The 16,828-nt window shown below is 42.3% G+C and overlaps 1 protein-coding gene across 5 annotated transcripts; it reads right to left on the bottom strand.

Annotated features, from left to right (window-relative positions):
• Positions 1-1,044: 1,044 nt before the first annotated feature.
• SLITRK4 (SLIT and NTRK like family member 4) lies at positions 1,045-8,968 on the bottom strand. Of its 5 annotated transcripts, none has more exons than XM_033116010.1 (2): positions 8,620-8,968; positions 1,045-4,133 (listed from the first exon to the last, which is right to left on the bottom strand). In XM_033116010.1, the coding sequence occupies exon 2, from the start codon at positions 4,081-4,083 to the stop codon at positions 1,567-1,569; it is 2,517 nt and encodes an 838-aa protein (XP_032971901.1). In that variant the 5' UTR covers positions 4,084-4,133; positions 8,620-8,968; the 3' UTR covers positions 1,045-1,566. The 5 variants fall into 5 exon arrangements, with proteins under 5 accessions (XP_032971901.1, XP_032971905.1, XP_032971902.1 ...); XM_033116014.1 differs by having other exon boundaries at positions 8,852-8,967; XM_033116011.1 differs by lacking the exon at positions 8,620-8,968 and adding an exon at positions 7,810-7,999.
• Between the last annotated feature and the right edge of the window lie 7,860 nt (positions 8,969-16,828).

Here is a 16,828-nt window from a genome sequence, read left to right as displayed (position 1 = left end):
CATACCATTTGTAGTTGCAGACTAGTGAACTCTCTGAGACCAATGAAAGCATTTTACAGTGTGGCTTTGATAGCTGAGATAACCATCATGTTTACTGTTCTACTTGATTATCTGACAGTAGTCAGAAGATGAAAGAACAGGATACTGATGCATACGACATATAACTATTAACCTTACTCATTACTTTTTAAAAATATTTGTCATGAAAACGGTTTGAATTAAGCTCATAGAATCCTGAAAAGCGAGACAACTGATGGCGAATAACACTGCCCCAGACACAATACTATAAAACTAAGGGACCTATTTTAAAATGCACAGTTGGTAACAAATCTGAAGATAATAGGCTAAATTTTCAAAAATAGCACAGAACTGGTTTTTTTTTTTTTTTGTATTTTTGTTTCTTTTTTGGTTTTTTTGTTTTGTTTTGTTTTTACATTATACCTGATCACAATGTCCAGAATATTTCTGTACACAGAAGCTTCAGTTTCAGTTTGGTATATTTTTCTCTGTCTAACTTTATACTTATTGATAAATTCCCTGTGATCAGGAAAACAAGTCAGGCATATTAAATACATATTAAGGAGTACATATTTTCCTATTTAGTATACAAAGTACTTCATAAATATGAATTATGTTACAAAAATAGCTTTGGGTGCGCTCACACGGTAAGCACTTTGCTAATTTTGGACAACCTTTAAGGATTGTGGGTATTTCACATAACTGAGAACAAACGCTAATGTTAGTTTAATTTGAGCCATGTTTAATTCTGATAAACGTCACGTATTTCTTCAGATCACAAATGCTATGGAACTCACGTTGATTTTTTTTTTCCTCTTTTAGGTTTTATGTATAGACAGGTAACGCTTAAAGTGTTCAAATTTATTTTATAGTTATGTAATGCATGGTATATTTTAAACAAATATTTGCACAATTTAACATTATAAATCCAGCGGTTTCAAGATGCAGGCCATAAAGGTTTACCGATTTACAAATACTATCGATTGTTCTCTCTTTGCATGCTTTTTTTTTTTTTTTTTTTTTTACTTTTCAGATAATCTTTACACAGAGTTGTTACAATGCCACAAATCAAAAGGATTATTCCAGTTCCACCAACTTAATCTACGTGCAAGATGAAGGACCCAGCTGAGGTGCGAACACTGGTACCAGTTTTCTTGAGTTTGCTTTACAAAGCACAAAGAGACGAAGGTTTTGCGTTGGGGTACAAAACAGATTTGCCTCTTGAGGTCAAATTCAGCGTATTATGTATATAAAGCATCCCTTTGGCAACAGAGTTTGCAGTATCCCCACAGGACTCCACAGTATAGATTTTGCAACAGAGTTTGCAGTATCCCCACAGGACTCCACAGTATAGGTTTTTTTTGTAGTAAAATCTATTAAGGAAATTCTCTTCTACGGGACACATCTTTGCAGCTACAGTTAATGAGACACCCTTGGAAACACCTGCCTCTATGCCTATTGATAATATACTATTTGGAAGTTACAAGTCAACAAAAGGCACTTTCATCATTAAATAAATGTCCTCTGTATGAAGTAAGAATGCATGACCTAGATCTTGTTCAAAGCTGTCTGCTCCTCAAGGACCTGTAGGTAGTCAGGGGAACTCTGGAGTTTTGCCTTCAGTTCAAAATACTCACTGCTCTTCCTTTGCTCCACCACAATTTTACTGTGGTTGCCGCCTATCAGTGACTTCTTGTTTTTTTTGTCTTGTTGTTTTTCTGGATAACGGATCTCAAAGCCACTGACACCTATGCTATTGTACTCCTTTTTGCTTTCCAGAAAATTCTGAATAAACACATTGGAATCCCTGCTTGGGAATAATTCATCCAGCTCATCAATTGTGCTCAGTCTCTTCCTGGTATCCACGTGTAATAAATCTTTCTCCTTGTCGGCAGCATTTCTCATGACGACTTTCTGTCCCGGGGGATCTGAAAACATGAATCCGGTTTCCGACTCTTTCAAGCCACAGGTGTGGCTCTTGCTCATCTGTTCTATGGTTTGTGGAATGAAAGCTTCTGTGCTCAGTCCGTCTTTTTTATTGGTTTTGTGGTCATGCTTCCTCAGCTGCAGCTGCATGGAGCTACACTCTGTATTCCCCAGGCCTTCGTGCTTCACGGTGGGTTTCTTGTTTCGTCGCAGCACAAAAACAAGAAGGCAAAAAGCGACAAACACAGTTAAAATGAGGACCACTAAGATACTTAAGATCAAAATCGACAGAGGCACGGGGCCACCAGGGGGACTACGAATGGGACCCAGCGGGGTGGCGAACGTGATGGCAGGTGCAGGGCTCGTGAATGGTGCCGATGGCTTGTTCAAAAGTTTGGGACATAAGATTTCATTTTTGAGGGACTTCAGTTCAATGTTGGCAAACTGAACAGGCGTCTCACATTTCAGTTCTTTCACAACAATCCCGTCGTTCAACTTCTCCAGCCACAGCTTTAGTGACACCAAGTCACAAGTGCAGTCCCACGGGTTGCCCTCCAAGTCAATCTGTGTAAGAGACTGCAGCTGATCGAGGACCCCACTGACAGGTAGGTACATGAATTTGTTGTTCCTCAGGTTCAGTCTCGCAAGAGGTGCTCCAGAAAAAATGTAAACGGGCAGGCTCTTTAAGAGATTGTTATTTAAGTACAGTAACTGCAAATTTGGCATCGAGTCAAAGGTGCCTGCTAAGATTTCTTTAATCAAATTATATTCCAAGTACAGATACTGCAGGTTATGGAGGCCTGAAAATATTTCGGGATAGAGTCTCTCAATCTGATTGCCATTGAGATACAGCCTGCGCAAATTAGTCAGATTGTGGAACACGTCTCCCTTGATCACTGTAATCTGATTGCTGCCTAAATGGAGCAAATCCAGTCCTTCAAACTCGGTGAAGTCTGAGATGTCCACATCTTTGATGCTATTGCCATTGACGTGCAACTTCTTGGCATTTAAAGGTTTCGGTATCAGTTCAGACATGGACTGTATGTTTTTCTCTTGGCAGTTGACACTCAGTCCCAAATCCGAAGGGTGTGTTTTGCAAAAGCAAGGCATTGGACAAGGGGTAAGAGGAGGCACCCTTGTTTGGTAAGACACAATCTGACTGAGACTGCGGTTGGAGAGAGCTTTGCCTGCCACGATTCCAGAGATCTTGGAAGGATTTGTAGTTTTCGGTGGTTTGGTCACTAATCTGTGTAAGGATGTTTGGGTAGTGTGACCATTGGGAGTGGTGTAGCCATTTTCCAGCTGAGATGGAGGCAGGATTCGCACATCAAAATCACTGCCTGTGCCCATGGGGCATAATTCTTGTTTGTTGGTTTCTTTTAAAAGCCTTCCATATAAGTCACTCGGAGTTTCACAGATAGCTTCTCCTATGTAAATGTTATATGGCATATTCTCCAGCCAAGCTTTTAAAGGCAACAAATCACAGCTACAGTTCCAAGGGTTATCCTCCAGTTGCAAGTCGACCACGCGACCTATGTGTTCCAGAACTCCGATATAGGGGAGCTTCTGGATCCTGTTCCCTCGTATATCCAGATGGGTCAAAGATGCGAATCGGAAAATATTATCAGGAAGGAATGAAATCAGATTGTCATTAAGAATGAGAACTTTCAGTTTGTGGAGCTTATTGAAGGCTCCTCGTTCAATATACTTGATTAAATTGTAGTCAGCCTGGAGATACTCCAAGTTCTCTATGCCAAGGAAAGTGTCAGCTCGGAGAATCTTTAATTCATTGTTGTTCAAGTGCAACTGCTTTAATGCACCGAGCCCAAGAAAAGCTCCTCCCTCAATGTTCTGCAGTTTATTATTTCCCAGCTGCAGGGATACTGCATGTGAAAAATTCAAGAATGTATTTGGATAGAGGATATTTAAAAAATTGTTTTGGAAATTGAGGTGATAAAAATTTGACCAAGGTGGTTTCAGCTGATTTGGTCTGTAGACTGAAACCTTCTCACAGTTGACATAGAGCACATTCTCCACGGACACGCAGGAGCACACATTGCAAATTTCCACCGTTATGTCAGAATCTGCATTTGTCGAAGAAATCAGGGCTGACAAGATCAGAAAGAGCCAAAGAAACATCTTCTTGCAATCAGCAAACAACTTTATGCTTCTGAATAAAGAGAAATAATCTAAAAAATAAAAAGAAAACATTTTTTCAATGATCATTACTTGAAAATTATGTGCTTATTAGTAACTGGAAATTTGGCATGCCATAGTGAACACATGGCTATAATTATTAGCTTTGTAATTTTAAGGCACCAGGAGCTCCAAGTATTCTCACTCAGTCGAACAATAACCACCAAAAATGCCATACATTTTATTTCCATACCTGTAGTTTGTACACAATTTACATGTGCAGAATACACCACAAACAACAGGAAAAAAGACTGCTGATGATGCTTAAACTTTAACAATCTGAAACGTTTTCTCTACGTGGACCACCAAACTGCACCCTGGAACAAACACAGACCTTAAGCTTCCTATTTGCAACTCTAAGGATTGATCCCAGCCCATTACGTCCACTATGTCATTAACACCACAAAGTCATTTGAATTTGTAGACGTCTACTCTCTAGGCTTCAGCTTGCTAAGAGGCTGAGCAGAGACGATATTAGACCCTGTGCTCAGTGGAGGAGGGCTGTGGGAGGATTGGGTTGCTGTGAAAGGGGACAGTCCAAAGGCCAAGGTGGAAGGAGCCCTGGAAAAAGATTTGCCCGAGCTTCAGTGCACACGAAAACACATTGCTATGAAGCAGTTCACCCCTGTACACTGCTGCCTTAAAAACAAACAAACAAACAAAAATAACCACACAGATGACCCTGTGAGGTTCTAGAAAAATAACCAAGTAGGGGATGGCCAAGTTTTAGTTGCAGGTAAACAAACGGTCCCCAGTCTCCTGTCAGTCATCTTCCAAACAGGGAAAAAAATGCATCTTGTCTTTGGGTCCCTGAAAGCAGGAGAGAAACCTGCTTGCTCCTTCCTGCATTGCCTAGCTGATGTCCAGACAGCTTTCCCACCCCCCTAAGAACTGGCTCTCCTGCCGACCTGGCCCTCTTCCATTCCTTTGTGTGCCATTTTGAACCCAGGTCCAACTGACACTTGGCTCAAATGCTTACCCTTCACTTTGACCACAGACTGCCACTGCTGAGGAAGAGTTCACACACTACATTTGTTGAGTGGCTTTATTTGCAGCGCCAAATACATGTAGTACAGAAAATGTTTGTCCTAAAATCATTTCCCAAACATTCCCTTCCCAATATCACTACCCCATGTCCCTGTCTTGAAACAAATCAAAAATCACTTTAGTGGAGTTTAATGCTTAGCAAATTAACCCATTGTAGCCAATTCCTTAAATACTGCATGCATACACAAATATATGCAATGCTTCATGGAAAAGATTAAAAGGAAGAACAGCATTGTGCATTTTATTGATGCCATTTTAGCCACGTGAGTCTTTTCCATCTTGAATGGAAAGCTGGCTGCAATTTCAATATGGTTACCACCAAATATTAATTAAATAAATTACCCAGGAACACACGATGAGGGAATGATACAAAGGAATAAGTGCCACACAGAAACTCCTTTGTTTATTTTGCCCAGGAGGAATCAGCTAGTGGTAAACTGAACATGTTTCAAGGTAGACAATCCACTAGCCATGACCCAGGAAGATTTGCATTTTAACTAATTTGGTTCAGAATACAGGCGGCACTGCTGAGATGCTCCCTGGCTGACATATAGACGGGCATTTCCCTTATTCACCGTGTGGCTTGACTGGCAGTGCAAAAAGAAGTCATAATTCTTAAGTATGACATCATTCAAACCAACTTTCATTGTAAAATCAAATTTTCACTTGATCTTTTTGCCTTGCGATAGATAGGGTTTTCAATAGCTATTCTGGTTCAGTTGACTCATTTCTGGTTACTACCCCCCCTCTCCCCCAAAGAAACCAAACAGCAACCAAACTGGAAAACAAAACAACATTTAAAAACCCCGAATAACCTAAATTCAGCACAAAAATAACAAGGAGCATCAACAGATCTGAAATTGCATAAGGAGCTGCCCTCCTCCTCCCGTAATTTCTACTTTAAGTAGCAAGGGGGAAAAAAGGCGCAAGGACGAGCTAGGAAGATCCCAAACGCAGTTCTGTAAAACAGAGGAAGCCAAGGCAGCTGGAGGACTGAGCAAGGGAGCGGGGGAGTCGATCCACCCTGGAGAGAAGAGAAAAGGGGCTGAAAGGGCAAGAGACTATGGAGAAGTAGACAGAGGAAGAAAAAGAGCTAGAAGACGGGAGGGAGCTAGAGGGGGAAGGGGCATTACATGTCAGCGAGAGAAACCTCACATTCACATAGTACTACTAAAACAGACACATTTTAAAATCGGGGCAAAACGCAAAAAAGAAAAAGAAAACACAAAGTATGAGTTGGGTACCAAAAGCTATCTGTTGGGCTGCTGCCAAGCGCGGTCTCTGTCTCTGTCTCTTGCTCTCTCTGTGCCCGGCAAGACGCTCGGCTCCCAAGACTGGCCAGGACTGCACAAACCTAGCCTTAACCACAAACCCCGAATCTAACAGAGTGCCGTGCCTGGCGCTCCGAGCTCGCGTAGAAGGAGCGGGCACGCGGGGAGCAGACGACCGGGTTGGGTGGGCTGAGATGGCACCCCTGGAGCTGTCATGGGAAACCTCCGCCGGCCCGCCTAGGGCGGGCGTAGGGGACTCCACGGAGACACGCGGTCACTGCCGCCTCCTGTGCGCTAGCTACCTCGGGTCGACAGCTAAGCGGCTGGAGGGGCGGCCGGCGATGGCGCGTACTGCAATGTTTTGCCGCATCCCGGTGCCCAGAGCCGGCACCAGCCCCCTCCCGGGTCCTGGGCCCGAGCAGCGTCCTCGTGGGCCGGACAGCGGAGGCGCGGAGCGCTTGTGCTGTCGCGGGGGCCTTCAGCCCCGCTGCGCACAAATTTCTCCGAGCGCTCGGGTCCCACAAGGGGCAGCTGCTGGAGTTTCCGTCGGCCTCTCTAGATCCAGGCGTGCGGTGGTTGAGGGAGCAGAGACGGCCAGCTCGGGCCAAGAGGGCGATGGCCACTGGGGCGTCACTGGCCCGCTTGTCACAGGCAGAGTGACCCTGTGGCTCCTTGGCCGAGAGCGGCGGCCCAAGCTCCGGTTGCCGGCCTCCCCCTCTCCCCTGGCCAACCACAAAATATCGCTCTCACCAAGCCAGAAATCAGCTCAACATTTGGGCATCTTGCAAAGTCGCGCTGCCAGCGCTTGCCCGGCTTTGCAGGGCTTTCAGAGTTACCCATAGGCTTCTCTCGCATCCCCTGTCTTGCTGGGTGCCAGCAATCTCCAACCAGCTCGCGGGCCACTGCCCGGAGCCCCAGATCCAGGTCTGCCTAGAGTGCTTGCGACGTGGGCACAAAAAACAAAGCCCAGCGCAGCGGCCCCGACAGCCCGAGCCGCCCTAGACCAGGACACTTTCCCCGCTGCCCCGGCCTCCCTGGGGGCAGCGATGCTAAGGACACAGGATTCTTTCGGTCCTCAGGGACTTGCGAGCGCTCGGGGGACTGGCAAGAGGGGCCGGAGGCGGGGGTGGGGGTAGCTACTACCGCCGCTTTGGTCACTCAGCCGGCCCCAAACCAACATGACCCAAACTAAAAATAAGCTACCTGCCCCCCTCCGCGCGCACACGCGCGCGCGCGCGCACGCGCACACACACACACACACACACACACACACACACGCTGCCGAGCCAAGCCGGGAAGAGGCAGCGCGTATCCGTGCAGCTCGCTCAGCCCCCGCTGGAAATTCACCCACCTCCGGAGCCTGGCGGCTCTCGCAGGGCCTGTGGCACTGCGATCCGTGCTGCAGTTTGCGTGATCTCGGCTCCAGCTCCTCCGCGCCCGCTAGCCCGTCAAACACACTGAGCAGCCTTGGCAAGCAAGCAGGCGGGCAGCGGCGCGGGCGCGCGCGCACCGGGCCAGACACCGCGCGCGCGCACCCAGACCCTCGCACACGGGCTGCACCTTTACATACACGCGCTGAATCCCCGCCCCCGTCCCCCCCGCCCCCCGGCACGCACACAGCCTTCCCTCCCGACACTTAAGCACCTCGACCCCCGCACATTCCTGAGCTCCCGGGTCCTCCACCCAGACACCCCCACTTGATTCCTCTTCTGCCCACACAGCGGGAAAGACAGCGCACTTTCCTCCCGGCATCCGCCCCCTCTTTATGCTTAAAACGCCCCCTAGGGAGGAGCGACCCCTTTCCTCACGCGTAGAGACCCCGGTCCCCTAACGCGAGCGCGCCAACCTCACCCCCACCCCATGCACGCACACTCCAGTCCTTTCTCCTCTCCCAGTTCCCTAAGAACGAAGGCATACACACACACACACACACACATACACACACACACACAACCCGGGCGTTCCTTTGAGAGAGCAACCAAGAACCTAGGCAAAGCCAAAGAAACATCGGAGAGCCGGGGTGAAGGGGGGTCGAGGGAGATAGACTGGGGCGTCGAGTCTACGCCGAATTGAATAATTCCAGGATCGCGGGGGGTGAGTCAAGAACAATGACATTCAAAGGGAACAATCGCACTTGGGCTTTGTGTCACGGGTACCGTACCTTTGGCTAATTGTCACCCCGCAGAACAGAGGGCTCCGGGAATACTTCTTCGGTAGCGGACGATCCAGGATGGAGCCTTCTTTGGGACCAGTTTCCTGGGATCCAGTAGTATTCGCACTCCCCCTACCTGTCTGCGCGTAAGGGGCTGGGGGCTTTAAGGCAAAAGTGTGAAGCTTTAGCCCAAAGTGAGACTATTTCGTGGATTTAGGAGGAGACGGTTAATTCTCCATACCTTAGAACTCGGCGAGCCTTCGGTGTCGAACGGGTTAAGTAGGGTGATTGTGGAGCTGGGGGTAGGGAGAGGGGATAGGGATAGAGGAAAGAGGTGTGGGACTGGGAGAGATGCCGCACTTGCGACCAAAAGAAGAAAAAAAAAATCTGCTTTGGCTACTGAGCATGCCCAGTCCTCAGCTCAAGCCCTATAAGGGAGGCATTGTGTGCGTTCCACTTCTCCGGGCTTTGGTGGTGACCGGGAGGGGACTTTGGTTGGGGAGGGTGGTGGATACATGGGAGACTTTAGGGAAGGGGGCAAGGTTTCAAGCTTTGGGGCTGGGCGGAAGGGTTTGTGAAGAGACCCACGGGATACCTCGGGGAGACGGAAAAGGAGACAAAATGGACTAAGAAAAGTCACTTCAGTAGCCCCCTCATTGTCATGTCTGTATCAAAGAGGCTTTAGCAGTTGCATCTCAAATATCCATCCAGAGGCTGCAAATCCCGCGTGTGGATTATCTAGGCCCCTTTCTTCTACCCATTTGTTAGTGCTTCCACAAGAGGGTAGAAATATCCTGAGGAAGATCTCATATTCAAACCAGTTTCGTGCAGATTGGTCATTTAGCTCCTAAGCTTGAGAAGAAAGCCAATGTACCTATGGGGCAGGGGACTTTGGCTCTTGTGTATGCATTTCACATACTTGGCTTTCCGAACAAGAAAAGGCTAAAAGGCTAAACCGGTCGTTTCGCTCCCCTCCCCCTAACCTTGCTGTTTGTGTAGGTGCTTGGCTAAGAAACACAACTCTTTCTCTTTACTTTGTGTCTGGAGGAATAAACTGGCTTTAGGTAAATAGCGCTAGGTCATCAGTGGGAAGTTATTTCCCTAGGATGCCATTCTTCGCCACATTTCAGGTAATACTGCAGGGCCCCTTTCTTCAGGACCTATGCTCTGCCCGATCCATTTATGCAAATTCCAGTTGCTCTAACCACTATAGGGGATAGCCAGCACCCAGAAAGGCTTTTACTTAAAAATGAAAAACTCTTTAAGCTGAAACTAGCAGTAGCTTTGAAACCCGAATTTGGCTGTCTGCCTGAACTCCTACAGTTAAACATTTACCATAACTGGTTGATGTTTAAGGGCCTCAAATCTAGGCAAAAAAATCCAGTGAGCAAAGGATTGATCACATCATTTAAATATTCTGTCCTACCTTAGATATTATCTGTAGTATCTATTCGTATCTGAGTTTAATTTTTTTTCATTTTTGTCACTTCCTGAGGCTGACTTTAGGTTATATTCATGCAAATGTTTGCTGGACACAGCATGTATACAGAGATGCACATTCAATATTTAAATGAATATTTAAACAGGTATGTGTATATAGGCATATTTCTTTATGACCTTGGTAAATAATGCATCTTTCATAAAGAACCCTTTCTCCACCCCTACTCCTAATTGGCCTTAAAAATTTCATCTTCTTTTAAAATCAACCTAGAGGCAGAAGTCGAGTGAGCAGCAATGGTAAGATTTGCTATGTTCAATGTGAAATCCATTATGAAACAGCATTGCTTAAGAAAATACTAAAGGATCCATCCATAACAACATAGATACTTGTGCAGCACCTCTTAGTAAGGCGAAATTTGTTTCCTCCATAGGTAACAGCTGCAGTATGTTGGAAAATCCCTCCACTATTGTACATTTGAACAAAACAGATCCTGCTAATTAAGAACTCACATTTGCATTATATTGTACAATGCAATTTGAAAGTGGTAATGGATACCAAAACAAGTTGGCATTTATTCTAAATTCAAAGGTTTCAGGGAGCTCCAATATAATATATTTTATCAGGATAGGTGAATTGTTTGTCCTTTACTATAAATGTTAAAAGATTCAATAGGACGAGGAAAAAATTTTTACCTGGAACCATAATACACATTCCAAGGACTATGATAGCTGAAAAGGCCAGATTTGGACAGTAAATATCAGATGACTTAAATGCTTATCTTTATTCAACTTTAGAAACTGTTCTGAGAGTTGACTATATGTGACTGCAATAACTGTGGAATATGCTTTTTCCTATGGGTATGGAGACAGAAATCTGAACACAAGTACAGCGAAAACATCAATAAATTACAATTAATAACAGTGCTAAGAACGTGTTGATTAGTATCCAAATCATTAAAATGAAAGCTTTAATATAAAGTATTTTTCTGCTTAAAACTGATAAAGTGGATACTCATAAGAATAACATAGAAGTAACAGTTTCCATGCTTTCTATTTTTTTCTTTTCTTTTCTTTTCTTTTTTTTTTTTTTTTGCTTTCAAGGCAATTTAGAAACCCAATCCTTTAGTCCTGCAGTCTTTTTTCTGTCTCTTAGAACTAACTACTCGTGCTATCCACATAGAACAATAGTAAACTAAGGGAAATTGCTAGCTTAAAGAAAAAAAAAAGGAAGTAAATATAAAATAAATAGTTAAGAAAACTCCAGCACTATTTATGGCAATTGAAAGTGAAACAAAGTTGAGGTTCTTCCTAAAATATATGAACGCAACTCTTTTGAGATGGATTTGTAATAGCCTCAGAGTTTTGCTATGCGTTCCACTGTACTTAAGCTTGGCTTTACTATTAGAACTGGAATCATAGCCCTTATGCTGCCATGTCGTGTCTCCCTCTCCCCTGGCAAATAAACAACTGCAACAGGAATTTTCCCAAGCTCCTGGGTATCTTTAATTCCCAAGGTAGTTTTAGTCAATGAAACACCACCAACAAAAAAAGTGATTATCGGGGAGGCAGGTTAGCTCAGTTGGTTAGAGCGTGGTGCTGGTAGCATCAAGGTTGCCAGTTCGATCCCCACATGGGCCACTGTGAGCTGCGCCCTCCTTGAAAATACAAAAAGAAAAAGTGATTATACCACTAACAAAACTTGGCCCTAGTCAGTGGTCTTTCACTGTCATTGTATCCCTCATTTATTCTGCTGTGTCTTGCTGCTGTTTAAAATCAAATCAGACTTAATTTTGGTATACAGGTACACAGACCATTCAGAATATCTTAATTTAAAAAATTGATTTATACTCTAGCATTTAAAATACGATCTTGGCACATCTCTACGTGGAATATAAGGAAGGTCTTAGGATATTAATATATCTCGCGGAAGAGACGTTTCTCTGATCAAATGAGTTTGGAAGACCCTGATTCCATAAAGCTAAACAATTTTTTTTAAACAATTTTTTTAACCTGGGGAATTCTAAGCAAATTCAATTATATTGGAAATGAATTTTGACGTACAAGGGGAAAGGGATAGCGCATGCACCATTTCTCACATTTATTTGACGATGTAATCCTTTTTTAAAGAATCGTACACACTTTCAGAAACCTGGTTCTAATTGCTCATCTTTGCAAATTTTATGGAATTTAGAAGCTGAAAGGTAGCTTTCAAATCATAATCTAATTCATACCGTAGTAACCACTATCTATCTACCACTATCTTGTTAGCCATGTTGCCACCAAACATTCTTTCATGTAGTTCTCTGAACGGTACCACAAGGGAGAAATGAATCTTCCTTAAAAAACAAGGTTCAGGGAAGTTAAGTGATTTGCCCAAGGTCACACAGTGAGTAAGTGACAGTCAAGATTTGACCCCAGGTTTTTGAAGCCTTCCTGAAACTGCACACTTCCTTGCCCAAAGAGGAATCAAGGCACTTTTAATTTTGAAAGCATAATAGATTCCCCTCTCCCCCAAAGATAAACACTTGGGACATAGATATTGGCAATATTAAAGTATTAACATTCGACATTAGAAAAAACCAATAAAGGACATGAAAACCAGTTCACATCAACTGCGTGACAGGGTCTCTTAAATCAGCTGATTTTACCCTTTGCCAAGACAGGGCTTGTTCCATCCATCCTGATCTTTCAACTTGTATAACTGAGTTGATTCTGAACCTCTGATGATGTCTCAATTGTCCCTTATTAAAGACAATTGCCTCTGCTACTGCCAAATGGAGCTGTGTAAAGCAGTAGTGTTCATCCCTGCACTTACTCCAGCGTTAATGACAAAAGAAATGTTATCCAATAGGGCACTGAGTGAATTGGAAGAGGTGAGATTAGTTGATTAATTGATTAGGTTATATCAACTAACCTAACCTTCCATTTTTCCCAGGCTACCTCTTTATACAACTGGTAACCTGTATTTTATTTGGTTTGGTTTACAGAACCTAAGCTGTCAGCTGTTAATGTATTAAGGTCTGAGTACTCCAAGCATTGGCTGATTTTTCACAGGACACTTCATTCACAAATTATTTCTGGAGGATTAATAAAGAAGAATGTGTTGTTTTAAAGGATCTTTGTAAATTTGGCTCCTAATGAGTACTTGTTCATATGGCTCACTAGTACCACTTATATTCTTTAGAATGGCATTTTTCTAAGCCACAGATGTGGATTGCGATAGTGTCTGTTCTGTTTACCCATTTTCTTTCGGAGTATTCTCTAACTTGAACAAATCTCATCTTTCTCACTGACTGTCAAAGATTAGGTCCCAGACACAAGCTCAAGTGCCCTCAGACAACTCAAAGATAATAAAGATCATGAAATAAAAAAAATAGGGCGTTAATAGCCAAACAATCTACTGTGAGAATTACTCCCATGGGTTGCACAAGTTCCATAACACTAACCAGAGCCTTGTCAGGAAGACAGAAAGTTGATGAGAATCCTTCCATTTTTACCATGTTCAATTCTATCTGGAGAACCAGAGTGCTGTGCCCAGCCAGCAAAACATGTTTTTATTTTGCAAAATTATTGGGGTTATTTTTTCCAATGCCTTTATGCTTTTATTAGAGTATTGTTTTTCCTTAGAAATTTAAACTTCAAAATTTCAAAATTTTTAAACCTTTATGCTTTTATTAGATTATTATTTTTCCTTAGAAATTTAAACTTCAAAATTTCAAAATTTTTAAACCTCAAAATTGATCTTGTTTCCAGCCCCCTTCTCTTTTGTTTTAGAGATCCCTTTTAGACAATTCAAAAGGTGGCTCAAAATCAGGGGCACAAAATAAGGCAGAAAAGGCATAATATGAAGATATGAGTTATGGTGTGACTGTGTCGCAATTACTATATCAAAAATAAAATTTATCCCTTTCTGAGGCTCAAATGGTGAGTCAGAGGGAAGCAGAACATCTGTGTAAGTCACTGTCATGTATCTGTGATTAACTACCTTCTTTTTCAGTTCAAAATTGGAGCTTCTATTTCCCCAATCTGACTCAAATTGAGTAACGTCTACCCACATAAGGTCTTCATGCAAAAATGGTCCTCAGTCTCGTGCTAAAGGATCATGGTATAGGACAAATTGTCACTGCAGAGAATTCCTGCTCTATTTGTTCCGTGCACAGTATTGTCATTACTCCTAGAGTTTCGGGGTTTGAAGGGACCTTCAAATTCTCAAGGTTTAACAACTCCCAGTCAAGCTGAAATCTTCAGCAGGTGAACACTCAATGCTTGACCATACCCAGTGGTGGGGAGCTCCCTGGGGCTAGATGCTTCAGTGAATCTTCTAGAAAATTAATTACAGAGTTTGTGAAATTACTGTGTTGTAAATGTGAAAGGAAGATAAAATTAGACCAAGGAGGATTTTAAAACTATGAAATCTGGAACCAGATGGACTTGAGGTGAAATTCTTGCTTCCCTGTTTCATAGTTTCATGATTTAGGTCAGGTAACTTTTCTGAGCATTCACTGCCGCCTCTATAAAACGGGTCTGACAAACTCAATCTCCCTGAGTGTTATCAGGATTAACTAAGATAATGTTTACAAAAACCTAGAACGAACGGTGCCTTTCTGGCACAGAGAATTATTATCTCTTACTCATAAGCAGAATCAACCACATCGACGAAAAGCAAAGTATACAGACTGTGCATTCGTTTCCTACCTGAGTGGATTCTAAGGATGATGAGTAGAAGAGAGTGATGGGATTATTGGTTGTTTTATCTATTTTTAGTTATTTCAAAAGCTAGAAACCAGTATGCTAAAATAAATCCATGGGTGCTTATACTTCCTGGTATCTTTTAGTTACTCTTCTATTTCCATCAATTATTAGTTTTTTAAACATTAATTTCAACAACAACCTCTGTAGAGCTGAGCAATATGAACACCATCATTATTTTTTTAAGAGTCTTGCTTGCTCTCCAGACCCACAAGAAGTGGGAAATATCATTATTTAAACTAAGTTCCTCATAACGGCGCTGGAGAGAATATTAAAAATATGTTTTCCTGAAGCGTATCACTGAATATCTTTTTGGGAAAACAAACAGAAAGGGAGGAAGAAAAGGAGGAAAAGGAACCAAAGTATATATCGCTGTTATTTGTGCAGTGTTATTTGTAGCATTATTTGGAACATGTGCAAAAAAAAGTTTAAGGACTCAGGGGCACTAACCTTGATCATTTTTATCTATAGAAAACAGGTATTTTTTAGAAACTTGATGACTTAAAGAACTAGCTTTCTTCTATCCATGAGATTATTTTGTCATAAGAGTGGCATATGTTGTTTTTAGAGAAAAGAAAGACAGATTTGACAAGACGTGATGTAATTATAACTAAGCTCACATTTGTATGATCAATTAGGTATAAATTAATTCAATCTCAACCATCCAATAACTATTCACACAGATATTGTGTCTATAGCCATGTATCTGTGCTGCTGTTAATTGGCTTTTCTTAGAATATTCATTATTGGAATGTTGAACTCTAAATTATATTATCTGGATTCTATTTGTATTTCCCTATAGTACAAATATTCTAACGTAAAGAATGTTCAAAGTATGACCCCTAACCAATGTATTCTTCACAGAATAAACATTGTTGGGCATTTTACTTCTTATAGCTGAAGCTGTTCTATAAAATATAATTTCTATTATCTTTATGGATGAAAAAATATCCAGAAAATCAAAACTGTAGGATCCAAGTTCTCGTAACAATGAGAAAAAAAACTACAAATAGACCATATAATGATGGCTCCTCTCATTTCTCTGTCTGTGATTCAAGCAATGTGAGTTTCCTGAGCCTGGAAGGGAGAAGAGTCTCACTGACAGCCACTTTGATTTCTCCTTGAGAATCAGTCCTATATGACAAATGGCAGAGCATCCCCGTAACGAGGCAGTGAGTGGTCTTGGGAGCCTGATCTTCATGCCTACCCCTCCATGCACACTTAAAGAAGACTTCTGGTCAATAGTACAGGAAATGTCATTCTCTGGTTTGAAATCTGGAGAATAGTCAGACTTGTGTTGGTCCGTTGGCCAGTTATGTCCTGCGAACCCAAAGACCTATAGCATAGGTTGAATATCTCTAAGGTGGCACAAACATTTACAGGTGAAATTACATATATTGACAAGAGCTTCTATTTTGTTAAGAAATGTTTGTAAAAAGTAGAACTTTATAAGAGAAATTTCTAAAGCGGGGGGATATCTTGCTGTAAAAGAATTTAAATTTGGGAAACATATTGGAAACTCCATAAGGTGATAATGTCATGTTATTTCCATAGTAACAAAGGACTGGCAAGAACTGGTGATTAAGTATATCTGAGCTCAAAAGGCAAATATTTTTTGGGTCTCTTTTTCAGCTAATTATTAAAAATTATTATATAAGGTATCTCCAATTCACTAGAGATTCTGCTTTTATCATTTATTAAGACTAACGGCAAGAACAGATTTCCCTAGAGGGGAAGAATGGATAAAGGAGAAACAAATGACATTTTAGCATAGCCATCCATGCATATGGTTTATAAATTACACATAACAAGTATTTTCTTCCCTCATTCAAATCGTTATTCACTACAAGTAATTATAGTAAGTCCTCACTTAACATCATCAATAGGTCTTGGAAACTGGGACTTTTAGCAAAATGATATATAATGAAACCAGTTTTACCATAGGCTAATTGATATAAACAAGAGATAAGTTCCTATGGCATATTTTTGGTCGGAAAACATCACCAAACTTCTAAATCAAGACCCAAAA

Source organism: Rhinolophus ferrumequinum, chromosome X (genome assembly GCF_004115265.2).
Source record: "Rhinolophus ferrumequinum isolate MPI-CBG mRhiFer1 chromosome X, mRhiFer1_v1.p, whole genome shotgun sequence".
Taxonomy (NCBI): domain Eukaryota; kingdom Metazoa; phylum Chordata; class Mammalia; order Chiroptera; family Rhinolophidae; genus Rhinolophus; species Rhinolophus ferrumequinum.
The sequence above is the reverse complement of the archived record's forward strand: the minus strand, read 5'-3'. Positions and strand labels throughout refer to the sequence as shown.